Source organism: Akebia trifoliata, chromosome 9, assembly GCF_017979445.1.
Source record: "Akebia trifoliata isolate Shusen 1 chromosome 9, ASM1797944v1, whole genome shotgun sequence".
NCBI lineage: Eukaryota > Viridiplantae > Streptophyta > Magnoliopsida > Ranunculales > Lardizabalaceae > Akebia > Akebia trifoliata.
This window is the reverse complement of record NC_141383.1, coordinates 21,376,570-21,402,985: the sequence shown is the minus strand read 5'-3', so window position 1 is coordinate 21,402,985 and position 26,416 is coordinate 21,376,570. Positions and strand designations below refer to the sequence as shown.

At 34.2% G+C, this 26,416-nt stretch overlaps 3 protein-coding genes across 4 annotated transcripts; 1 reads left to right on the top strand and 2 right to left on the bottom strand.

Annotated features, from left to right (window-relative positions):
- Nucleotides 1-1,271: 1,271 nt before the first annotated feature.
- LOC147394620 (Alpha-L RNA-binding motif/Ribosomal protein S4 family protein) lies at nucleotides 1,272-4,691 on the bottom strand. The gene is made up of 4 exons (XM_086454634.1): nucleotides 4,359-4,691; nucleotides 4,128-4,235; nucleotides 1,764-1,838; nucleotides 1,272-1,632 (listed from the first exon to the last, which is right to left on the bottom strand). The coding sequence occupies exons 1-4, from the start codon at nucleotides 4,490-4,492 to the stop codon at nucleotides 1,401-1,403; spliced, it is 549 nt and encodes a 182-aa protein (XP_086310760.1). The 5' UTR covers nucleotides 4,493-4,691; the 3' UTR covers nucleotides 1,272-1,400.
- Nucleotides 4,692-8,187: 3,496 nt separating this feature from the next.
- On the top strand, nucleotides 8,188-10,715 carry LOC147394619 (uncharacterized). Its single transcript, XM_086453211.1, has 4 exons — nucleotides 8,188-8,304; nucleotides 8,379-8,443; nucleotides 8,528-8,588; nucleotides 10,399-10,715. The coding sequence occupies exons 1-4, from the start codon at nucleotides 8,193-8,195 to the stop codon at nucleotides 10,548-10,550; spliced, it is 390 nt and encodes a 129-aa protein (XP_086309337.1). The 5' UTR covers nucleotides 8,188-8,192; the 3' UTR covers nucleotides 10,551-10,715.
- A 2,028-nt stretch (nucleotides 10,716-12,743) lies between these two features.
- On the bottom strand, nucleotides 12,744-25,634 carry LOC147394618 (transcription factor BIM2-like). 2 transcript variants are annotated; one of them, XM_086453209.1, is made up of 13 exons: nucleotides 25,393-25,634; nucleotides 25,025-25,250; nucleotides 24,622-24,920; nucleotides 24,192-24,269; nucleotides 21,450-21,863; nucleotides 19,367-19,442; nucleotides 19,153-19,274; nucleotides 18,748-18,853; nucleotides 16,819-16,888; nucleotides 16,620-16,715; nucleotides 14,812-15,269; nucleotides 13,841-13,970; nucleotides 12,744-13,178 (listed from the first exon to the last, which is right to left on the bottom strand). In XM_086453209.1, the coding sequence occupies exons 3-13, from the start codon at nucleotides 24,656-24,658 to the stop codon at nucleotides 13,068-13,070; spliced, it is 1,698 nt and encodes a 565-aa protein (XP_086309335.1). In that variant the 5' UTR covers nucleotides 24,659-24,920; nucleotides 25,025-25,250; nucleotides 25,393-25,634; the 3' UTR covers nucleotides 12,744-13,067. The 2 variants fall into 2 exon arrangements, with proteins under 2 accessions (XP_086309335.1, XP_086309336.1); XM_086453210.1 differs by having other exon boundaries at nucleotides 24,622-24,915.
- Between the last annotated feature and the right edge of the window lie 782 nt (nucleotides 25,635-26,416).

The window sequence follows — 26,416 nt, the reverse complement described above, 5'->3', positions numbered from 1 at the left end:
GCCTTTGACACATAACACATAATAATCAGATGTAGTTGGAACTAAGATTTGGTGTCTATCAAATATCTTTGGGAATAATAATGACCGTTAGCCATCACCATCCTTTAACATCCAAATTCCACCTTAAAGGACCACCTCTCCCCTGTGTCTTCATCTTATTTGAGAGAGAGAGAGAGAGAGAGAGAGAGGAGGGTCAGAAGATGAAGGCATGAACGTGATTAATATCTGTTCATCTACTTATGATGAAGACATTTACCAAGATCAAAATCAATATTTATTCCTACTAAATGAAGATTTCTTGCTCATCTGCAATGTTGGTGTTGTTAATGTGGGTCTCTCACAGACTTAATAAATATATCAAAAGCCAAGTGTGGTCCTGGCCTATTGAAAACCATACTGCCATCTAACGCATCTGGTCGATCCTATTGGAAGGCCCATGTCTTCATATTTCAAATGCCCATACAGGGATGGAAGATGGTTGGTAGATTTTTTTTCCTACTAGATGGAGCCGCGAATCAGTTTGCGGTAAGGTTTTATTGCATTCATAGAATGCGATGAACCACTAGTAATCAATTTTTGAACCCAATTTCTTCGGTTAACTGGATTTTTTATCATTGGGTTTGACAAAGCAAATAGTGAAGATATTGTTGCCTAGTTTTTTTTTTTTTTTTAAGAAATTCAATTATGCCTCTTGCATCTTCCTTTTTCCTGTATTTATACAAAGAGTCGTGGTGAATGCGAGCAGTAAATTATATGGGTCTGTATGAAGTTGACGTGGCAAGGGCACAGAACCATAGATCTTTTTCTTCGGGATACAGACCTGGGGTTCTGTGCCCTTGCCACATTAACCAATACAGACCGTGTATGATATACCACATTCATTCAACACGACTTGTATAAAAGATCAAGTAAATCTAGAATTTATTTTTTCCATTTAACCCTTTGAACATGTCTACAAGTTGTTTATAAGCCAAAAAAGAAAAATGAAGACTTTTCTTCTCTCCACATTGAAATTGGTCTTTGGCATTTCTAGAAAATAAACTAATCTAACTTGATCTTTATTTCCAATTTTTTATAAAACTAAAATACCCTCTATTAGAGGCATTACTTTCTCTTTTCTTGTTTGGGTTCACAAAACTATCTTACATCATCAACTCTAAAATGATGGCCTTGGGCCCGTAGTTCAGTTGGTTTGACACATTGTTAAGCAACTTTGAGGTCATGAGTTCAAGTCCAGCTTACCCATAAATAAATAAAAAGAAAAAACACTCTTAAGATGAAATTCAGATCTATCATGTAAATGATCTTCAAGTTATCTCCAATCCAGACATAATTAACAAAACGTTTAGAAAGCACATGTTGAGACATTGGGCAAACCATCCTATATTTACATGATACCTTTAGTTCAATGCATCATAATCATCCAACCTCTCATTGTAAGCCAACACCTTCCTCTTTATCTTAGATGAATCAACCCATGTAACAAAGTCTTCCATGTTCCTCGTCACGAGGAAGGCAGGGTCTGTGACGGTCTCTGGACCCACTCGGATGTGCCCTTGTTCGATGTATGTGACAGCTTCTTTCAGATGCTCCGCAAACTTCAACCTTACCAGAATAGTTGATAGCCTACGCCTGCATACACACACACACACACACACACACATATGGATACACTATTATAAAGAAATATCAAACATTTTCTTCTGACATCCGGAAACACAAATGATGCTCAAAATCAGAGGAATGGTGACAGATACAAGTACCTGCAAAAGGAAGACACGGACAAGCGATCACACAAAGCCAAACTCTTTCGAGTGGGTATGACACCCATGTTGTACCTGGCATTGGCATAGAAATTAATCAAAGGTGTCATAAGTGAAATTCAGCAGCATTGCATATCCCGAAAAAACTGAAGGATAAGGACCACTGTAAGTTCAACATTCTATCATAATGAGGTCAACATTTTCAATTATATGGAATTGATCTGAATCAATCTTTTGAAAATGATTATGATTCTATAAACTATAAAAGTGAGAAGGAAATCAGATATGAAGAGTTATGTAGCGATAGTTGTCTGCCAATGTGGAGTATCAAGCGAAGAAAAGGCCGAGTCATCGGGGCCATTGCAGACACAATAAAATCAATTGATAGGACTTAATCAGTTTATATAGAAGGCAAGAATGGAAGTCAAACACCAAACAATCAACAGTGAAGGTTTGGAATAAGAACTCAATGATATGTCCATGTTAAATGCTCAGAGGTACATTATTTCGGGTAATTAATCAGACCCACGTTACAGATATTCTGCTTCTAAAAATTTCCCTAAACTGATAGATTATCAAATAAAAGTTGAAATTAGAATTGATGGTGATTCAGTATAAATCCTACTACTTACTAGATTGCTTCTCATGTGCTATCCTGAACACGATGAATTGAAAGAGAACATGGCAACACTAGCACAACTACAGTCACCCCACCCTTTGGTGTTCTTGTGTTTCAAACCTTTATTGTGGCATGTAAGCTATAGAATACAAAATTAAGAGCTTTGATGTAGCTACGATTAATCTGTGAAAACCCATGTTACTCAGACATGTAGCGTGGATGCCTAGTGTCAAGGTGTGTCTGCAGGTGTTTAGCATGCCCAGGGGATGGATTTACATTGGGGGCACTTGCCCCACAATAATTTTTTAAAAACTATGATGATTTATATGCTACTGTGACTAAGAACAGCAGCAGAATACAAATCTGCCTCCATTATCCCCACAATTTTAATTTTTTATTATTTTAAAGGTCTATGTTTCCCCCACATAGACAAAATCCTAGCTCCACCCCTGAGCATGCCTACTTCTGAAAATTTGAATATGGCAACACAACTACACAAAACATACAATACTAAATATAAAAATTGGATGTATACAATACAAAAACTATTTTAGAGATATGCTTAGATGAACACCCTTTACCACTTAAAAATAAAGAAACATAACAGAAGTAGACAAAAAGTGTAAGATATACCACTTGTTTCATATGTTTGATATGAAACAAAACTGTAGGTACATCTTAGAGAGCTGAGTGAAAAAACCCCTTGATGTAAAAATGAAATGAAAAACTCTGTACGAACCATTGAATTAAAATGATTCGATATCATACAAATAGTTTTAAAGTGCCCAAATATTTTTATTAATAAATTGTGAACATCATCAATGGAGCCTTATCCCAAAGATTTTTATTAATAAATTGTTATATTTTTGGCATTACACTTTGCACAATTTTTCCCAGTAGACTTCATTTTACAAGTCAACCTTGGCCCACCTGTCTTGCAGTGAATTGGTGTAGGATACCCAAGAATATAGACATAAAGAGTGAAAATGCAAAATTTTGGTCCAAATAAAAAAAGGTAATGAAACAAGTATAAAAACTAAGAAGATATTAAAAATGAGAAACCTCTTCTAGAAATGTATTGCACAATTATTGCACTAGAAGACCAAAAGGGTCATCATCCTTTAGACATAAAGCACAAATTGGATATAGTGAAAAAAAGGGGATTTGTTTTTTCAACTAAGCTAGCAGGCACCTACAAAAGAAACTACATCTTGATGAACCTTAACAAGTAAAACTTACTACGACATGAAATATAATTGAAAAATCATCGTCTGAACAAGCTATTGAATCCCTCAGCCCCTCTCTATTTAGGTAAAATTCCAGTTAATCTATGTAGATCATAATGAATGGGATCCCTGTTGATACATATGTAATTCTCACTGCTCGTAACTTTTGAATAAGTCATTCTCTTCATCACTCACAAAAACAATTATTCCTAAGATTACCATATATTTTTATTTTTTGGGTAATTTGTTTGTATTCATCAACTGCAATACCTTCCTTCAACTATTTAAGACTTTATGTATCGTGTTTTAAGTTCGACAGGTAATTTATCATCCTCAAATTACTTCTAAACTAGAATATAACATACGATACTAGAAGTTTTTTCGATCGGTATGAAAGGTCATGGGCTCATGGCAACACTGAATTTTAAAATACTCATAATAAAAAAATTAATTGAAACCTAAAACAAATTCACAATTTTAATAAATGGGTCATTTAGTTAGTGTTACATATGAACTCACAGCTTTTCTAAGAGCAAATCAGACATCTCGATCCGAAATGGGTCTCGTGGGTCCATCTGCTTCAAGATGTTAACGAGCTTCTGCACCATCCGACATATACCCGAGTACCTAAAATTCAAATTCAAATAATAATACGAAAAAATTACTATAATTTGTGAAAAAAAAGAAGAAAAAAATTTGGGTCTTGAAACTTGAAAAATCGAAATATAGATCAATAAAAATCAATATTACTTCTTGTAATCATCTCGGCCTGTGACATGGTAACGACGCATAACAAGAGCTTCTCTGTGTCCACCTTCTCTCTTCCATTCAAGGAAATTAACCTTCTTCAAAAGCTTCTTCTCATGAAATTTTAGCTTCCTCATGGTTGCAGAAGAGTAGAAACCTTAAGCCTAATCCTAAATTAAGAAAGAGAGAGAATGAAACAAAGTTTTCTACTGATGCTCAAAATCTCTTCCCAATTATTAGAAGAATTCAATTACTTTAATCAATGAAGAAAAAATTGAAAATTTCAATAGAGGTAGAAAGAAAATGTGAGATTGGGCCAGAGAGAGAGAGAGAGAAATTTAGGGTTTAGGGTTTGGTCGGTTGGTCCTTCTCTTCATTTACTCGAGACTGGTAGAAAATGACTGATATGCCCTCGTCTACTAGTGCTATTGAATGGATCGAATCAGACCCATGGTTTCAAAACTCGTTCGAGTCGTCTCGGTATCAGGCATGGATGAGATGGATGGACAAGTCAATTTTTCAGACGAGATATAAAACCCCATGTTCTTTTTTAATTTTTTTGAACGAGATGTCTCAAATGTATCGGAAAACTCGTTCAAGACAACTCGACATCTGGCATGGAAGAGACGAGACAAGACGCGAAATTGAGTTTTAAAACCATGATCAAACCTAAAATAAGGGTAGTACTTAGTAGGGTTGGAAATGGATTGGTTCGGTATCGGATTAGTACCAAACTACTACCAATCCCAATTTTTAGCCATATACTCCAGACCTGATCCGATCTGAAAAAAAATTGAATCGAATCCAATCTGACTAAATGTACTCTCAATCCAACATCGATTTTCCATGTTCAAAATAAGATTCAGATCCTTCCTCTTTACAAACAAAAAAAAAATCTATGAAAACTACCTTGCATCGGAGAAAATAAGAGAAGAGAAGAGAGAGAGGGGGGCTAGAGGGGGTGAGGGTCTATACTAGGGTAATTATCAAAACACCCTACGAATTAATAAGGTCAACCCACACCATTGCCGAATATTTTGTTATAGGTTAGAAGTTTTGGAGTAAGCTGATTTTTGGTGAGGATGATCTCTATGATAAGGACATCATCCTCACCAAAAATCATTCCATTTCGAAACTTTTAACTCCATCAACATAAGTTCAAGAATTGTAAATCGTCCATTTTTTTATAACCTAGTTTTCATGGAATTAGAAGTTTTGGAATTGATTGATGTATGGTGAGGATGGTCTCCTCATCATAGAGATCATCCTCTAAAAAAATCAGCTCATTCTGAAACTTTTAACCTATATAAGACAAAACAATTGGGATATGTGTGGGTTACCCTTATTAATTCATGGGAGGTGCTTTTATAATTACCCTTTATACTAAAAAATTAAACAGATCGGTTTAAGTTGGATTTGATTGGAATCCGATCCAAAACTTTACTGGATTTGTAATTTCAACTCAAATCCAATCCAAAAATTAAATATTTAAATCTGAATCCAATTATTTGAATTGGATACCGGGTCAATTCCGAATCATTGCCAACCCTGAAGGGTAGGGCTGTCAATGAATCTAATTAGACCTAGAATCTGATTCGATAACTTCGGATATGGATCAATGTTTTGGATATAGATAAGGATCTGATCCAATAAGGTTTCAATCTTATTGGATCAGATATGGATCTTAATATTGAGATCCAATAAAAAACCTGATTTGATAAGGGTCTGATTTGATACTTATTGGGTCAATCCTGGACCCGATCCATTTACAGTCCTAAATAGGGGTACTCAATGGACCCGAACCAGATCGAACCCGAGATCAACCCGTTCAAATTCAATTCCTCTTGGGTTGGGTGCTTGGCACCGAACCAAAACCCAAATAAAAAACATACTCAAAACCTGACCCTAAACCCAAATCGATCCAACATAGATATAATCCGTACCCATTTCTTAAAACACCCAGCCCCCTCCTCCCATTCCCCCCTTCCCAAAATGAGTTCATTTTTGGACGCCTCACATTCTCATTGGTCCATGTGTATTGAAGGGTATACAATTTTACAAAAGTACCCATACTATATCTCTGTTGAGATGCCTAGAATACACTTGGACCAATGAGACTGTGGGATCTTCAAAATTGCACTCCCCCAAAATATGGTTTCGATGACTTGCATTTTGGAAACCCCACATTTTTATTGGTCCACGTTTATTGAAGGGCTCCCAATGTGAATGATTTTTTGCTCACAATCCAACAATGGTTTGACATGTGCCGCAAATGACATTAGCAATGGAGAGAAAATTTCTCTCCTGTCCGCACATCGTCTGCCCACAAATTTCAATATTAAGATTTAAAATCTTAAAATTGGTCATTGAGACCACATGGAATATCACATTGTCAATCTAACACCACAGCCTTCCTAATTTTATGAAAAAACTCATATTAAAAAAAAAAAAAATGTTTTTAGAGCTTGATTCATGGAATCTAAAATGGATAGCTATCAAGTATTCAAACTTAAAATTAAAATTCAACTATGAAAAATAAAGGGCTTTTATATATATATATATATATATATATATATATATATATTTTAAATTCGTATAATTTCGTCCTCTACACCTCCCTGGAATCGGATCATGTTTTTGAATGCCACAAGGTGATCAGATTAGGAAATTTTTGTGGGATCGGATTATGTTTTTTGAGTGCCACAAGATGATGAGATTAGGAAATTTTCCTTTTCAACCGTGGCACGAGGGAGAAATTTCCTCTCTTAGTGCTGATGTCATTTGCGCCACATGTCAAATGGCTATTACACTATGAGCAAATTTGCTCACTATGAGAAAAAAATAAAAATAAAAACTCTCTCCCAGCGTGGGTATTTTTACAAATTTAGAATGTCCTTTCATACAAGTGGACAAATAGGAATGTGGCCATGTGGGCCTCTAAAATCAAACTCTCCCCCCCTCCCCCCACCCCAAAGTATCATACAGTCATTCGGTTCAGATTGGATTACTATGTTGAACACCCCTAACCTGAAGTACTATCCATTTTGATCTGATAATTTCGGATCTAGGTTGAGGATTTGAATTTTTATAAGGATTCAATTTGATAATCTATCGATCAGTTTTAAATCAATCATCATGCCCTGATCCAATAGAGCCCCAATCCCATAAAATGTGATAAATTATGTGAAGTATGTATATATTGTATATTTTATTTAAATATATGAAGTTCATATATGTTTTATATATGGATCCGGATTTGATAAATTATGTGGTATACCTTTTTTTGGCATCGAAAAGAATAATGATCAATTCACACGATTTTAGTACGCGGTTGATGTGGCAAGGGCACAAAACCGCACATCTTTTTCTTGTGTATCCAAATGAAAAAGATCTATGGTTCTGTGCCCGTGCAACGTCATCCGTGTACCCAACCACCTACCAAAACCGCATGCATTCATCATGAGTTTATCGAAAATGTTAAGACCGAAAAAATGGTGAGAAATGGGTCTTGGATTGGAGAAACAGTTAGTGGGATAACAGAGACTACATTTTTATTATTTATTATTATTATTTTTTTTTTTTTTGTGTGTGGGGGGGGGGGGGGGTGACATCAAATAAATGCTCGAGCAGCAAAGATCTAACTTATTCTTATAAACTACTATGGTAGATGGTGATGTAACAAAAAAATAAATAAATAAATAAGGTAAGGTCCCTACAAATAGTTAGTATCAAATTTGGATTCTTGAGCTTTTGTGTTTTGTTCTCTCTCTCTCTCTCTCTCTCTCTCATGTTCCTTTGGTGATATAAACTCGAATCCACAGACATAGAAAATCTCTCATGCAAGTGATGGAGATAATAACAGCTATCACAACAGTGTCCATGTTCCTCTCTATTTTGATGACTCCTTGTGCTTCTCACCAGACTCCACTAATATCATCTCATGAACATGGTAAAGCTTTCATCTCTCTCTCTCTCTCTCCTAAATAATGCTTTCAAGTCATATTTTCTTTGCAACTTGAACAGTCTATGATCTTGGGCTTTCTCTCACTAAACTGCCAAGGAAGCTGAGACCCTTTGAAGAACCCACTGTAAGTACCCATTCCATACTTTCTACTACAGCATGCATAACTCCCAAAAAAAAACTCATATTCCACCCCCCCACCCAAATGCAGGTTAAAGGCTTTGAAAGTAAGGATTTCATACAAGACACCAATCAAAAGGGAGCTCTGCCAGGTGATAATCCATGCAACATGTTTTTCTCAGTCACAAAACCCTAGTAAAGAGGACACATACACTCCAACCTCAAACTAATTGAGTAAGCCTAGCCTGACTAAATTAGTATGTAAAAAAGGTCTTACTAAGTTGGTCTGGAAAGTGTATTTGTATCTAATTTTTTGAGGCAAGATGATACCTTGGTTCAAAACTGCATTAATTCTCCAAATTCAAGCTATATATTGGCTTGGGGTCATGGTTTCATGCATGGTCAATGGGGGAATGTCTCATTTTCAACCAAGTCAATGCTTGGATTTTGGTTTATTTATGAAAATAATGGGAGTAGTAAATCTGTGGAATCATTTCTCCAATTGTTTCTTACACATGGTTGACTATGCGTTTTTTTTTTTTTTTTTTTTTTAAGAAAAAGAAATTCTCCTTGTAATGCTTTAGTGAGTTAGTACTACATCCTACAAGTCAATTAAATATTAACAATTCTATTTTCTTGAAAAATAGATATTATCAAGCTTTTTAAGAAGAATAGGGATGAATGGACGTGGTGGGGTATGCTGATGTGGCAAAGGCACAAAACCGCACATCTTTTTCCTGTGTATCTCGATGAAACGATCGGTTCTGTGCCCTTATCACGTCAGCCGCGTACCCAACCGCATACCAAGACCGTGTGCATGCGGTCTTTTAGGAATATTAGTCGTACTTGTTACCACCTTATAGGGGTGCCTTTTTGGCCCTTTTTAAGGCTATTTATAAAATTAAAGTGTTTATAATTTTTTTATTTAAAAAAAAAAATTACTTAAAAAGGAGCTTTTACAATTAAAAAATTATATGAAAATATCAGAAAATAGTATAAATTCCCATATAAAGAAATACTTTTAATGGGAAAAGCTATAACTTAACAGCAAATTCTTCAAATAATAATAATAATTGAATGTGCATTTGAACCCAGAGGAAGAAGTGGGAATCCTTCCAAAGAATGATCAATGTCCCACTCTTATTTATAGTTTTCACATGTGTCACATACAAAGCATTGGTCATCACCATCATCATTATTATTATTTACCCTCGAATTCTGATCCCAAAAAGTTGATAAGGTCGGCTTAATAAATTCAATCGCCTTATTCCACTCTATCCAGAGTCGTGTTTTTTTTTTTTTTTTATTGAAAGAGAATTATATTTGATTTTATTATCTCCATGGACATCTTCTTTGGGGGTGTTTTCCTATTAGTATATTAAGAAGCCTAAGGTCACGGGAGGCTTGTCATCAATTTTAAAATATAGGAGTATCTCAAATATTCACCAAAATGTGGAGTGCATGCTTAAATCATCCTTAATTTTATTATTAGTATATAATAATATTAAAGGACTGTTAATTCACATCACCCAAGTACGAGTTGCACCCCATCGTTTGAAAAACCCCTTGCACTCCATGGGTATGATCGCTTTTCAAACAAAAGTTGCACTACTTTTTTTCTTCTTAAAAATTAGAGAGGAACAACGACACCAAAGCGTCATGATCTACAAGTAGGGGTAAAAATTTGTCATTTATATTTCCTATACACTTCGACATCAGGAAAGTGCCATAAGAGATCACTTCAGCATTTTTATTTTTATTTTAAAGATTGGAGTGCAATAGGTATTAAGTGATGTCCAACTAATTGGTCCCTAATATTAAAAGAGAGCTACTATTGCCACACCAATTCTTATATAAATCATCAAAGAATTGCACATAATTGGTGTGGAGTTAGTAAAACTTGGTGCGGCAATAGCAATTCTCTATTAAAATCTTGTTAATATTTTATGCAATATTTTACAGGTAAGCCATATCACGAAGTGATGCCAGATGGAAGAAGAGGGACCAGGCAGAATTGGGTGGAGGGGAACACGTGGGAATATTATACTATGGATTATGCGCACGTGAGAAGACGACGGCCCATACACAACAGGTCCGTGCCGGTTGGACCGTGATAGCTCATCCACTTATTCCGGAGTACTGTACTCCATTTTTTTGGCAAAACCGTGTTTAAAAGTAATAAATATTATTGTAATTAAGGAAACAAGGAGTACGTCGTCTTGAAGCTGTTTGGTGGCCGACACCATGGAGCAAAACCCTATAAGATTTGTTGCATTTGAGATGGGTTTATTTTTTTTTTCTTTTTTAAAAAGAACTTTAAAACTTCTCTCTAATTAAAATGTCTTATAAGAACAACAAACAGATAGTCAAGAGACTCAAGGACCAACATTTCGTTCTTTGTTCTCTCACAAGTTACAACATCCCCCTCTTTTTCTTTGTATGTTATATCAGGTGGCACCCACTAGCACTATATTCTAAACAAGTTTTCTCTTGTATGATGTATATATGCATGTGAGGTCCATTGCCATTGATAGACCCTAGTGACCCTCCAAGTGTTCAATTTGCCATATGACTCCAACCTGGGTGGGTTGGTGGAGGGTAGACTAGGCTCGACTTAAGTGGTAGAGCCCTCAATCCAAGCATCGAGTTTGAACTCATTAACCCAAACTCACCTCGATCTTAGGCTTAGCCTGAACTTTATCTTCAAGAAATTTGTAAACATAAATATAACAATAGATTCACAAGTAAAAAATATAATTTTTCCTTTTTTTTATTATGATGGGGGCTTTTGAACTTACATCCAACTAGTGGGATCAAAAGAACTAGGCTGGGCCAAGGCGTGTGGATCTCTTCCTTGGGCATGTGCAACACCTGTGCATCATATGCACCGGATAAGTGAGGGTATGCTCTCATGGGTGGCCCTAAGGAATTAATGCTCAAATTGCGTATCTAACTCACGACCTACGAACTTTGACTGCTTATCAGTTTAAAATTGCCATTAAGCCAAACCCCAAGGGTTAATAGAAAGAAATGTTAAAAATAGATTTTTTTTTCCTTACGAGAAACAATTAAAAAGCACCTTGAAGATAAAAATATTTATATACTATTGTATAGCCACGAGTTCAGGTTAAAACTGATTTGCTCGAGCTCTCAACCCCAATTAAATTTGGGTTGAATTATTCTAACCCAAGCTCAACTCATGTTCTCCATAACTCGGCCCGGCTTAGCTCAACCATAAATCAGGTCGAGCTCGAGCTAGCTTGCTAACGTTGCAGTTCTAATTTTGATCCCATTCTTGTTCTTGTTACGTTTCCGTACAACAAATTCATAGAGCTCATTTGATTTTTATTTATTTTTTTTAAAAGAAGAAACCTTTGGGGTGGAAGGGGTGTGTGTGTGGTGTGGAGGTGGGGGTGGGGGGAGATCAAATCCTGTCTGTGGGTGAGTGTGAGTGTGAGTGTGAGTGCTTGTATTTAAATGAAGAGAAAAAGAAGGAAAACTGGATGAAATAGAACAAGGGCACGAGCGTGTGTTTAATTGTTGGAGGTATCTGACACTTTAACCTCCACAAAATTCCAATATTATGACACTTGGGTATAAATGTTCGTTTGTGATATATAAGTTAAAATGTTTTAAATAGTTATCTAGTAACCTGTGGTGCATCAAGTTTGATAGCAATCCATGTTACCAAAGTACATTACACACTCTTCATATTAATTCATTTTTAGAAAAAGAATTAGGAAAAACTAATTATCAAGATAATGTTGCCATACAAGGATAGCCGTCATTCATTGCCATCTGTCGTCAGCTGTTCTTGGGGTGGGGCTTAAACAGGTCGATTTTGGTTTGGCTCCATATCAACCAGAATAGAAAGGTTACCAAATAAGCCCAATAAGATTGAGCAGCTTTTAATTTTTATCGAGCGTCCTTGCTTATTATGATATATATATATATATATACATATTGATTGTGTAATCTGATAATTGGGCACTACCCTTAGTATGATTTAATAGCTTTCCCAAAAAAGAAAAAGGAGAAATTACTAAAACAGCTAACTGTTTGGTCAAAATTACTGAACCGACCTTTTTTAAATATATATATATATTTACGAAAAGAGCTATATACCCAATTTCATAATTTTTATATATAATGAAAATGGTTATCTGATGTATATTCAAACATGATAAATATGGCCCATAAATTGAATGACAGACAAAATCAACAAGATTGAAAATATGCATTCATAATGCTTATTCTAACTTAAAACAGGCCATGATATTGTCAAAAAGCTTAGAAGGCACTCTGTAAGAAAAAGAAAACAAATCGATCACTTGCATTTGATTAAAAAGTATTGTAATGAAACAATAAGACAGGGAAAGAGAACTTCACATTTGAATGGAAGCCTTGAAGGAAAAGCAGCTTCTCTAAAACTTCATGGAAGTTTCTGTGAGAAAGAGAAATACAAATAAAAGAATACATATTGGTTTGTAAAGGATCCTTTTTGTGTAAAATACATAAGTGTGAATCCAGGCATGTACAATCGATCTCGACTGGATTGTTTAAGGATCAGATAAACCCCCCCAAATGAAACAAAAAGAAAAGAAAGAAGATTCAGGATAAGGAGTGCCATACTATCTCTTTTCTCTCTTCAGCTTCTTTTGAGCTTGATCCGAGTCCTCACCACTGCTTGTAACCCTAGAATGTGCCCTAACTCGATTGCTAGAGGAAGGGTCCTCATGATCCTGGGGAAAGATAGATGAAAGAAAAATTATATCCAGATTGTTTGTGCAACAATATGGAAATTCATTAAAAGCCCATGTAAACTTTATCAACTTTACGGTGTTGGGAGGCATTACTAGTATGAACAATACCCAAAATAAAGGGGAGAAGAAAGAACATTGTCATGACATTCTAATGCACCATTTACTATTCTTTCCTCACGAACTAAACATTTGATATTAAGACAGGAAGGAAAATCAATAGAGCTCAATAGACAATGTGAAAATATAAGGTTAATGTGCCAGCTTATAGTGTAGGACACTTTGTCAAACATAAATTGAAGGAAAAAAAAAAAAAAAAAGCATATTCACATGGCACATTAATGCCTATCTTAAATATCCTTCAACATAAACTAATCAAAACAGTCTACTTTTAAGACATTCAAAGTTCAGGTGACGGGGAAATCCAATAGAGCAAAAAAAACAATGTAAAAACACTAGGGCGTCGCATGGTTTGCATAGATTGTAAGAGACCAATAGTCTATAAATTATGTCATATTTATAGTGATATGATAGTATGTTGATCTCAGACTGACAGTTCCATCTGTAGTTCATCCATTATGTGTAGGGAATGCATAAAAAGTGGTGCTTGAGAAAAATAGATACTAATTATGCAATATACTTACTTTAGTGCTGGATGTTGTAGTGGTCAGCCGACTAATTTCTTGCTTCCCAAGTTCAATTTGAACTGAGATGCTGGCTTGCGAAAGATCCACACCAGAGCTTTGCAGTGCTTGTGTCAAATTATTCAACAACCTATTCAAAATCCAAATCCCACATTTGTAAACCACTTTTAATTAACATGCAATATCAAACGATATCATGTAGGTGATTATGTGAGTTTGCAGATAAGAAATATTATTAGACAATAAGGTTATAAGAAAAAGCCAAGAAATTAACACTCTTGTCACCATACCACTAGGAAGCTTATAGAGATGTAACTCAGATAAGGCAGAGATACCACCAAGGTATGTCATGGCCATGGTGTCTATACTGGAAAAAAAAATGCTTAAGAAAATAAGATCCATGCATGCCCGTAAAACTTTTATGAAAGTATTAAGGAAATAAATGCTTTAAAAATAGATATGAACATCATTTTATTTTGGATTATATGCTGGAATATACTAAGTCACTCTCGAGGGGGAACTATCAATCATTACATAAAACCAACCTGCAAACATGATACAAGGTCAGGAAATCCATCTTTCTAGAATATATACGAACTTTGGCTTATTTTTAGGTTTCATGCTGGACAATCCCAATCCTCGAGGAGAGAGCATCAATATCTATTAAGAGATGTGAGGAGACCTATATTTACTTTAGTGACATTATTTGTTCATCCGACCCCAAATTTTTGGGATAAGGCTTCTTCGATGATGATGAACTGTATTTGTTCATCAGTCTTAACAGGAACAGTTAAGTAATTGCAGATAAGTACGGCTGACACTTGCTTTGCAAACAAAGCCAATGGAAATGGATCCATCCCAAGACCAATTGGCAATCAGACTTTGCAGGTCATGCTCTAAATCTCGAACAAATTAAACCATGGATATTAATATAAAGAAACAGGTAAATTAGAAGGCTCGTAAACACTCACCCATGAGAGTAGACACTTGAGATGCTAATTGTCCCCCCTTCGATTTTCATATCCTTTTCGTTCAGTGCATCACTTGTTGGGCACTCGGTTGCACATGGTCTATTCTGCAATAAATGGGGAGGGGCCTGCGATGCCATGTTCTCTCCATCGGGGATTGGTCTCTGCAGTGGTTGGGCAAGCCCACTAGTCCTCCCAACAGAAGCGAACAAGTTAGGCTGCAAAGGAACTGTCACGGGTACTGCCTTGTTTGCAAGTACAGGGTTGTGATCCATCGGTTTGTAAGCGGTGCCCATGCTCTGATCAGATTCAACCGGGTTATGTGCATTTGCAAGCATGGGTGGGGTGATATTGATGTTATTGTCATGGAATTTTCCAGGAAACATCAAACCTTGACCAGAGCCATTCTTTGGGAGTCGAGAAGGATCAATCATACTTTCTCCAGGTCCATGACTGTTTCTCTGTTTCATACAAATAAATGATGTTTAGTTAAATTCTTTAAAAGATGGAAATTTTGGAATAAATACCCCAAACTCAATTGATTTAGTGTCCATTTTTTATTCATTGCCAGAGAATATTTCTTAGGCGAGTAACAAAAGCCCATTCCAGCTTCCAGATGCAAACAATGATCATTCACTTATCCACAAATGTTGTAATACTCCTTCATATGTCCTGGCTGTACTCAGAACAATCTCAGGCATAAATTATTTCTTGAGACCAAGAGGAAGCCCCAAACTGATACATCAGATCACAAAATCCAAGCGTGTTGTTTTAAAAACCAGACCAGATAATCAAACCAAAATTTTGCTCAACTGGTCAGACCGGAGTCCGACCGTGGATCAATTTGGTCGGACCAATTTCTATTAATTTATATATATAAATACATAAAATCCTAATCAAGAAATCAACAAAATAAAAAGATTAAAAAATAAAATATCTTTATTTTTCTCCAAAGCTTCAAAGCTTATTTAACATTTGTCAATTGTCAGTTTTTCACTTTATGTAAAAGTCCTAAGAAAAAGTTTGTAACTTGATATTTGATAACTAAAAAATGTAAAAAAAATCATTGTAGATTTTTTATTTAATTAAGATTTAAGAAGATTTTTGTATTTATTTAAAGATCCTTGAAATATAAAAATAATTTAGTAAATTACAGATTTTATTTATTAATATAGTTGTTAGAGTTTTAGTTTTAGTAGGTTTCTATATTTATTTGATAATAAAATTGAATACAAATCTAAAAGGATTAATTTCCAGATTTTCTAAGATTTATCTAATTTTTTGTAAGAGAATCGAAGAATGAATTGTTAGAAATAGTTTAGAATTTCCAAAATCGGTCCTTAGTAGAGGACGGTTTTCACGGTTAAATCATTGGTTTTATAAAACCCGACCGTTCTTGATTGAACAACAGTTCTTAGTGAACCGAACCGAATTGTTAGAAATATTTTAGAATTTCCAAAATCGGTCCTTAGTACAGGACGGTTTTCACAGTTAAATCATTGGTTTTAAAAAAACCGACCGTTCTTGATTGAACAACAGTTCTTAGTGAACCGAACCGAATTTTATTGAACTCCCAGTCGGACTGTAGATCCAGTCTGGTTTTTAAAACAGTACGCACACGCACACACCACCAGCATGCAACCATACATATGCAAGCATGTAGTTTCACAGAAGTGGACAGAACCAGGCCCATCCCTGATCTTCCAGCCACTCATCTGATACCCAAGCATCCTCTCTAGCATATCCAGTCTAAGCATACATTTATATTCACACTTAAAAAGAATGTATAAAGCAAAGTATTAGGATTTTACCCAAGGCAGTGACTTTGAGGTTTCTTGACTCCATCCTTGGTAGGGCGTCTCATACTTATGAACTTTCTCCTGTAAAAACTGAACATACTCGATAACCTGCGCATGGATATCAATATTTTGTCAACAATTTCAAAGAATAGAAGCTGTCATCAAGTATGAAAAAATATGACATAAGATATTCCTAGAATTCTATGAGTACCTCTAATAGGAATGATGCTTTGTCTCTCTTTTGATCAGTCTGGGGTATGAGATCTCTCAATATCTGAAACCTGCATAACAAAGTGAAAAAATAATGAGATTTGTTGATAAGTACGAGAAGTTGTCCATGAAGAGGACTTTAACGACAATACGCCACCATCTTAAGTTTTCTTTTTTTTTTGAAAAGTACTAAGAATTTATTGATCAAAGAAAGTAGGTTAAAAAAGATTGTGAGGCAACCTACCAAGGAGAGAATTACAATTACAAAAAAAGAAGAAAAGAAAACAACAATACGATAGCTATCCCTCTTCAGCAACAACATCGTCACATGTAAAAACAAAATCCTCAATAGACAGTCCTTTAAACTCTCCAAGGACTGAAAACCATTGAATAAGAACCCCATAATGCAAAATACAATTTTCTGAAGATCTTAATCTTCATCTGCGAACACTCACTTTTTTTCTTTCCTTCGAATATGCCAAATTAATTGCAAAAGGAGAGATATCAACAAGAAACAGAATACATGTCTAACAGAGCATGACACGATCCAGTGAAAACAACTGGGTAAAGAAAGATCCCCAAATCTGCCATGCCAAGTTGCAGTGATGAAGGAGCATACTCAACATTAATGTTGCACAATGAACAAAAGTACACAAATAATCTAACAATGGGTAAATAAGAATATCCATTTTTGGAATTCTACCCAAAGAAGCAGACCAAGCAAGAAAGCAATTAGTTTTCCTTCTCTCAACCCAAAACTAGTTTGATATGGACCTATTGAGTTGGGAGATCAGGAAGTAACATGTTAATAGATAGAGCATAACAGGGATGAGGAAGCTGAGACGGGTGAGAAAAAGCTTATGAAATAGGATATTAGAAAGGAACGTATTAATGAAAATGTTAGTAGTCGCAATAGGCGATAAACTGAAAGAAAGTTGATTGAGATGGTTAAGTCATATGCGACAAAGGCTGATTACAGCACTAGTAAGGAAGAATCTGCAAGTTGAAAGTTCTACAAAAGCAAGAGAAATACCCAAAAGAATGTGATTGAGATAGGCAAAAAGGATATGAACACACTTGCAATAATAGAAGAATAAGATTCATTTAGTCAACCCCACAATTTGGTGAAATAATCTCCCAGATTTGACTAGATCATTCTAGAACATTTCAGACCCTTACTCTAGCTTCCTCGTGAATTGGTGAAAATAAAATTCAAATCACACCACAAGATCGTGACACCTTATCTGACCTTCACACCCTATAATCAGCCTAATTGATGATTTCTAGGCTTCCAACACAGGATACGAGGCCAACTCCTCTGCTTATGCACCACATGCAATGCAAATGCTTCCCACTGGTAGTAATTAATAAACAAATATATATTAAGAACTTGATAGGTTAAATAAGTTATGTTGATCAAGTGGTACAGACAATATGGAATTTGCACACTCCAAGCAATAGTAAACAAAGGTCACACATGGAGATCTCTTAAAACAATCTGATTGTAGATGACAAACACCTCTTCAATGTGTAGAAAAGGCCATGTAAGCAGGAAAAAAAAGAAAGTGGGGTTACTTGACCCCTTAAAAAAATATACTGAAAATCAGAACCCATAACTCTTTCACTTCAATTGCAGCTGATTTTCTTGGGTTGTACGTCATACAATGGTACTAGTAGTACAACTGATGACATGCCCTTGACCTTGGTCTTCTCTACCAGACTAATGATAAAATAATCTAAATTCCCTTATATACAACCTGTAGCCAAAATACCCTTGATTTTTATTCCCAAAATCGGACATCTTATTCTCTTACGTAAAATATTTTAAGATTCTATCTATTTATTTTCTCTTCTATTTTAACCAACAATCGATCCAAAAAAAATTTATAAATATAACCACCAAGACAAATAAAATTGGTAGAGAACTTGCCTGTCGTTGATCTTACTCCTTCTACGCTGCTCTGTAGCTGAGTGTTTCGATCTTGGTGTGTTTGCCTTCTGATCAGTGCTCTTCCCATCTACTTTTACCGTCAATTCTGCAAGAAAACACCCAAAAAACCAAAAAAAAAACAGTATTACGAACTGGGTTGGTTCCAAAAACACTACTTTATTGAAGAAAACAAATTCAAAACATGATAATCAGAGTTCTAGGAAGAATTTAAAAACTTTACAGAACACATAATTCTCTCCACAGATTGTTACAATTCTAAATTCACAGAAGTTTCTGAATCCAACAACAACAAAAAAATTGAAAAAAAAAAAAAAAAAAAAACCTCTCGCATGCTCTACATATAAAAACAGTTACGTTTCACGCCCTAGAATTCCACAAAAATACCTTTCTGAGAAGAACCACTTTTCTTCAAAACGAATTCTTCGTCGTCATCTTCTTCATCTTCCGGAAGACCCTTTCCGGGTTTCATCATCTCCATAAAGCTCCGATTTTTCTGTGAATTTTGACTGTAAAATTAACAAAACCCCATTAAAACCTTTAATTAAGAACAAAGAGATCAGTAGAAACCCTAAGAAACTAAGAGAAAAAGACAAAACACCTCAAGCTGTTGCTATGGATGAAAGGGGTCTGTAATGGCCGCTCCGTCGACCAATTTCCAAATTTCTCAGCTGGCTCTGCAAAAAAAAAAAATGGTGACTCAATTCTACTGTGCTCGACACTAACGTGCGCAGGGAGTCAGGAGTGGGTTGCCGCTTAAAACCGGAACTCTTTAAATTCGTTAAATATCGTTTGTAACAGTTTGAGTTCCGGCTCTCCGCTTGTTTGACAGTTGTTAGTTTCTGGTTCCTTCCACGGGTTCGGTAAGAGGTGCATTTCACACGTCCTTAACCGGTACCCTATCCGGCTTACGTTAGATATATTATTAAAGAGAGGAAGAAATAAATGATGTCACGTGTCAGCAAGTGGGTTTCACGTGATCGTGAAATATGTCTATTTATATGTGGTACTTGAAAATGATGAATCATTAATTAATTAATGAGTAGATGGGCACAGTAATTATTTCCTTTCCTAAATCTTCTTCTTCGTCATTTACCCATCATTTCATTAAATAATAATGATAAATTGACTCTCTTTTATATTTTTTTTTCTTGGGATACACAATCATACATCCCATAAATATATGCAATTATATATCCTAAAAAAAAAAAAAAAATCTAAAGTTACCATGCAAGACGAGTAGAGAGGGTGTGTGCCAAGGGAGAGTCATATAATCATTGACTCTTTCATTAAAAGACATCTCTTCATTTAATTTTACATGTAGAATGAATTTTGGCTGATTCACTTATTCTTCCCATTGTCCCATTAGTTGTTTTTAAAATGTATTTACTATTTTAACTTTTAGTGAAAAAAATAAAGTCTTTGACAATTTTATAAATAACAACAACTATCTGAGATTTTTTTTATTATATATTTACAAGAAGGCCTTTATGACATTGACACTCTTTATTTTTATTATTATTATTATTATTATTATTTTTGGGTGGGAGTGGGAGTGGGGTATTTTCTATGTTATGTAGAAAGAAATATATAATATGATCTAAGTTCAAAAATATATGACATGGAAAATTTTATTTAAAATATAATATATCCATATATTAAAATAATAAAATGAAGCTAAAAAAAGACTAACATCCTAAAAATATTACATCAATAAAGTTTAAATATTAATCAAATTTTCATATTTCAAAAAACATGGGAAAATATAATTGTTCTTTTGATGAGGCTAGAAGATGATTAAAAGAATTAAGTAGGTTGTTCATTGATGAACACTCATCCACAAAAAATAAGTTAAAGGATAGTGTTTAAGGCAATCCAATTATTATCAAGGGAACCCCATTCCATGCCAATTTTTTGTTGTCTGACAAGGATTAAAAGTTATGGAATGACCTGATTTTTTTGTGAGAACGATCTCTATAGTGATAATATCATTCTTGTCAAAAATCAGACCACTCCAAAAATGTTAACCCCATCAAAATAGGTTGAAGAATCATAAATCGTTTATTTTTTTTGTAAACCAGTTTTAATGGGGTAAGAAGTTTCGAAATGGACTGATTTTTGGTGGCATGATTTCCTCATCATAGAGATCATCTTCAATAAAAATCATCAAATTCTAAAACTTTTAACTCATATAATACAAAAAAAATTTGACTATAATGCTAGACACTCTTGGTAATAATTTAAGTGTAACACTACCCTAAGTTAAAATTTACAAGGAGATTGAAGATGTCTTTAAGAGAAGGAAAACAACATTATAGAAATCTCTTAATTATTTTTCTTTTATATATATGTAATCAAATTTATTAAGAAAATAAGTTTGACTTTTACATTTCTATTCGTTGATCACAATGAACAATGATTGGATTTATAGATTTGTTGGTGTGTGGTTCGGTGTATTCCACGAACCCAAAACAATCCACATCAAGATTGCGTTGTACCAATTTGTAGTTAGGTTTACCAGGAGGAATTTCAGTACCAATAGGTTAAAATCTGTTTGGGAGGGTTTGACACAACCAAGTTATGCAAGATCGGTTGGATCAAACCAAACTCAATGGGTATCAAATCTAATTCTTAAAACCATGTCTACAAGTTTGCAATACTTTAATTAATAATTTTTTTTTTACCTCTTATAACTTGTCTTTCTCCGGTGGTATACTTCCCTCTCATCCCCATCTCCTTCACCTCAGATTCTTCCCATAACGTGAACGAGCCTCCACTGCAAGAATTGCTATTCGAGTTGGCCTTATTAATTTCTTCGTTGTCATCTGCACTACTTGCTCGAACAACAGCAAACACGGGACTCTCAACCTTGGGAACCCATTGATTGAAATTGGAAATGTGGCTTATACTATATGTTCCAATACCACCGGGGAGAATGTGCTCAACTGTAGGAGGAAGAGGAAGACTAGTAAGAGGAGGAGGTTGCACTGGTGGTGGCTTTTCAACTGTAGATGTCTCAATAATGGTGTCTCCCTTGACATTATTCTTCCCCACCATTTCAAGGGGTTGTAGAAAATTTCGTGTCTTAGGATAAATTCCTGCAAAAACCCAATTAGCTATTATTATAATAGGCTCACTTCAATAAATTAATGAGAACAATTATATTACAACAACTCTATATTGGTATGCCATGGAGATATTTTTTTTCTCATAAGAAAGTTAATATGAGATTTCAAAGAATCCCTAATAACTCGAAGGAGAACATTTTTGCAAATTGGGGATTCCCCCAATGCATGTGGAATCGTGTGATTGATTAATCTGAGATTCTCTGAAATCTTTTTGTGAGCAATTTTTTTAGGTGTTGAGGACAACTCATGTTAAAGTACAATAAATACACTTTGGAAAATAAGAGTTTATATAAAAACTGACCTTAAAAAAATTGCTTTTTACCAAAATATCCTTAGATTCTAATTTTCAAAGTGTATTTATTGCACTTTAAAAATCCAAAAGAGACTTGGAGATATCTAGCTATCACAGCTTGAGATATGATGGTTTCTAAGTACCATAGACCACATGTTATTTGGTCTGATTATTTGTTATTCCTGTGTAGCAACTCAGTGGGCCCACCCAAAGTAATTTTGATTTAGCTTTTGCCAGATATTTTATTAAGACTTCGTCTCACACTCTAGACACATTGTTTTTAGGAAACCTGTTTTATTTGGTATAGTAAACATTTTAATTATAGGAACATCATCCCCGAATATTTGACCCACCACTTGATGAAGTCAAATGAGAAAAAAAAAACTTCTTGAGTATAGGCTCACCAACTAATAGGCCAAAATAGTCATGGGTGACTAGTGCCGATAATTTGGGAAAAAGCTTTGATGTATAAGCTTACCTTAAAAAAAAATGAAAGCAACCATTTTTTTCGACAATGTTTCTAGGAGCTAATGTAATTAACCGAGTCATGGCAACTGAAAAGAAATTATTATTCGGATAATTCTGGATGTACGTGCATTGAAGAGCATTGGTTCAATCCTTCGAAGCACCCAACCATAACAATTGATCAAACTCTTAACAAATCTAAAGCTAGGCAATATTTGGTATGCAATATGAAGGTAGGATATGCTAGCATATAAGATTTGATGTGGTTGTTAGTATCCTCCACAAATATATATTTCAATATTTACCATCATAAGGTATTTCTATCTTGTCTTCTAATAGAAAAAATTAGGGTTTTGTAGTGAAGATATAGTAATAATTTTGTAACATGGAAAAAACATGCTTAAGTCAACATTTGAGATATAATTCTGCCTGTTTTTGGCGAATATTTGAGATTGCAGTGTTTTCAAAATTAATGACATACCCCCTTGACATCAAAGTCTTGGAGTAGAAAAAAATAACAAAATTCTCTTGTATTCAAGCTCTAGCAAAATACCCATGATATTTCTCTCCTGAATCGGTCATCTTCAACTTTTAGTGTAAATTACTTTTACCCTAGTTTCCAATCTCAAGATCCTATTATCTTCATCCTTCAAATGTTGAGAACAAGATAGGATTTTGGGAGGATTAAAGTCGATGGATTTTTGAGAATAAGAAAACAAAATCAAGGGTTTTTAGCAATAAATTGAAGATGAGGTTCATATAGATTAAAAAGAATATCTTAGAAGAGTTTTGATAGAGAGATTGAAAGGTTTGGTATTTACGTCATTTTCTATTAGTTTCTTTGGACAAGCCGAGGACAAGGGGTATGTCAATAGTTTGAAAACATTAGGGTATCTCAAATATTCACTAAAATTTAGTGGGGATGTCAAAATCAACAATTTTTTAAAGCAGGACAGATAGATATTAATGACCTACACCTCAAATTTCCTCTATATTTTATATCTTGTTTACATCATCCAATCTTTATCGTAAACATTTTCGGCCACTTGAACGAAACCTATTCCTTCTTTAATTAAGTTATATATATATATATATATATATATATATTCATTAATTAATTATTCAAGTGTATTTGCAAAGTTATGTTTATCTTAATCCACATATTTTTTTAATCTTTTTCTCGATGAGTATTACCCAAGTCGATGATTTTGTTTCTAACGTAATTGATCTATTAGACCAAATCCTTGTACGATTTAAATCCCTAATGTGTACAATGAACTTTGTTGAGGTCGATGTAATGTCCACGATAGCTAATTATTGTGTGGGTAAAAAATCTAGATCCGGAGGTCTAATTAAATGGCCTTAAACTCTATCAAATTTTTTACTAACTTGATTATTAAATTATTTTTAGAAAAATATCATTTAATTGATGTGTTGGATCCAAATTTTTACCCACAAAGTAATATTAGATGTTTCTCTAAAAATTATAAAATTCATAAACAAGTTAATCAAATTATGGACTCTAGTAGTGGTGAAGATACCTTGAGAAGTCCTTGGATCTTGGTGTTGGAAAGATGAATGGCTGTACAGTGAAAGAAAGTCTTCTGTTGTTTTTTTACCTGTAAAAATGTTAAAATATTAATATTAAAAAAAATAAAAAGTATGAAATTCCTGTAAAGTGCACTATTCCTTTTAATTGCAAATATGGTAAATTGCCATTTTTAAAATTAAATTTTTATCAAATTAAAATTTTAAAATAAAAATAAAAACTGGTTTAAATTACTAAAATACCCCTTAGTGTTTGCTTTAAACATCACATTTCGAGAAGAATATTTTAGTAATTGAACCTAATTGTTTTCCCTGGTAAAAAAAATTTAATTATGAAAATAATTTGGTTTTAGAAACTAAAATATTGATAAATCAACACTAACAGGAAAGAAGAAAAAAAAAAAGATCTATTTAAGATGATACCTTCGGTTCCAATAGGGCGGGGTTGAGGAAGCTCCATGAATGATGAGTTATATATCTTCTTATTCTCCTATAATCTCCAGAAAATAAAATAAAAAAAGAATATTCCACGACCTTTTTTTCCGAAATAAAATCTTTAATTTCCAAAAAGTTTCAGGATGGATGATGAGTCAACTCGTTCCTGATAGATGTTGAATTCCTGCTAAATACAACAAAATTCACAGGTTTCTCCCAGAAATTCACCAAATTCTTCAACTTATCTTCACTTTAATCTGCTTTTTGGAAATTTTCACTCTCCTGGACTTGAAAAATCAAACAAAAGAATTTAAATTCCAAATCGGATCTCTCAAAGTGTTAATCTGAAAAGTAATGATGCAAAGTTCAAATCTTTAGAGAAAGAACGTACGCCTTCTATCGGAGGCGCTTTGGCTTCTCTTTCTGATTCAAATAAGCTTGATTTGCTGAAGCGATCTCAATTCTTAATTCCTTTAATGACAAAATATCAGCAGAAAGCTGGAATTAGAAGTTTTCTTCGGCCAAGACCTCAATTAAAGAGAATTAATCTACTAAAAAATCTTCCACTTGTGTAGAACGAAATGGAATTTCGAATTTCAAATATTTCTACAAAAAATCTGCAAGAAAAATTCATGAAAAACCAAAAGCAAGTCAGGTTTCGTAGATTCAAACATAGAATTGAAAATTTATACGATTAACAATTCGGAAAAGTCATCCAAAACAAAAACAACTTCGAAAAAATAAATTACAGATGCGTACCTTCGATCTGAATTGTGAAATTGATCTCCAATGCGTATGAAATTCAAAAGAAAAAAAGATGAAATCGAAATAAAAGTAAGTAAATTTGAATTTCACGTAGAAGCAGAAGGTTAGCTATAAAGCGAGTGCGATCGAACAATTGGAAAGACGAAATGCAGAAGAATCTCACTCCAATTTCAGAGAAATCTCTCTCTCTCTCTCTCTCTCTCTCGGTCTGTGTGGGTCGGAGGGCCTCTCTGGTAAGATCTTTATACGGACCCTTTTGTTCTTTTTTATAATTTTCTCGTTTTCTTTCCGTCACGCGAAACGCCGCTATCGTAACATGGTTACGGCAGAATAACGGCGTTAAAATTCTAATTGACGCTACTCAAAACGTTTTCTTGGACGAAGAATTTCCCACTCTACCACACACGTAATTTTTTTTTGACAAATTTTAAATGATCCGATGGTTCTTTTGCCATTGTAATATAATACTACACTCTAGGGTACAACCATTAATGTTGATAAGATGTAACTTAAATCACTAACACTCGTGATATCAACGTCTGATGATATTATTGTGTGTTAAAATAGGATCTGTATATGAATTAATATGTTTGGATATTAATTAGATCCTTTTTCTTAGGAGTTTTCAGCTATTTTCATTTAAAAATACTTCAACGATCAAATCAATAGAAAATTAGATAAGATTTTAGTGAGAAAGACTAATATTGTGTGTCCTTCTTTAAAGGTTCTTGTTTGAATCATTTGTTCCCATGATTATATTGCACTACTCGTATGTGTGGGTGTTTTGAATTGTGTCACAAGTTTATGTTGATCCTTCGCATGTTTTGATATGTGTCGATTCTTTTTTGTTCGTTGATTAAAAAAAATATATATATATAGATTTGTTCACATGCATTCGACTTTGGTCACATGAAAACTTCTTTGATTCTTATATCTCATTGTCACAATCTTTTAAGATTTTATTGTTGATCATGACATTAGGTCTTAAGACGTCTTTTTTGCATACTCTCATTCATAT

What these genes read in the sequence shown, in the direction of transcription:
- LOC147394620 (XM_086454634.1), bottom strand. Translation starts at nt 4,492, where the DNA reads ATGAGGAAGCTAAAATTTCATGAGAAGAAGCTTTTGAAGAAGGTTAAT. An exon ending in GGCCGAGATGATTACAAGAA is followed by an intron (nt 4,236 to 4,358) that starts GTAATATTGATT and finishes TTTGAATTTTAG; the next exon opens with GTACTCGGGTATATGTCGGA. An exon ending in GATTTGCTCTTAGAAAAGCT is followed by an intron (nt 1,839 to 4,127) that starts GTGAGTTCATAT and finishes TGCCAATGCCAG; the next exon opens with GTACAACATGGGTGTCATAC.
- LOC147394619 (XM_086453211.1), top strand. Translation starts at nt 8,193, where the DNA reads ATGCAAGTGATGGAGATAATAACAGCTATCACAACAGTGTCCATGTTC. An exon ending in GACCCTTTGAAGAACCCACT is followed by an intron (nt 8,444 to 8,527) that starts GTAAGTACCCAT and finishes ACCCAAATGCAG; the next exon opens with GTTAAAGGCTTTGAAAGTAA. An exon ending in TCAAAAGGGAGCTCTGCCAG is followed by an intron (nt 8,589 to 10,398) that starts GTGATAATCCAT and finishes AATATTTTACAG; the next exon opens with GTAAGCCATATCACGAAGTG.
- LOC147394618 (XM_086453209.1), bottom strand. Translation starts at nt 24,658, where the DNA reads ATGGAGCTTCCTCAACCCCGCCCTATTGGAACCGAAG. An exon ending in AGAAAGACAAGTTATAAGAG is followed by an intron (nt 19,443 to 21,449) that starts GTAAAAAAAAAA and finishes TTTTTTTTGCAG; the next exon opens with AGCCAGCTGAGAAATTTGGA. An exon ending in CCTCAAAGTCACTGCCTTGG is followed by an intron (nt 15,270 to 16,619) that starts GTAAAATCCTAA and finishes TGTATGAAACAG; the next exon opens with AGAAACAGTCATGGACCTGG.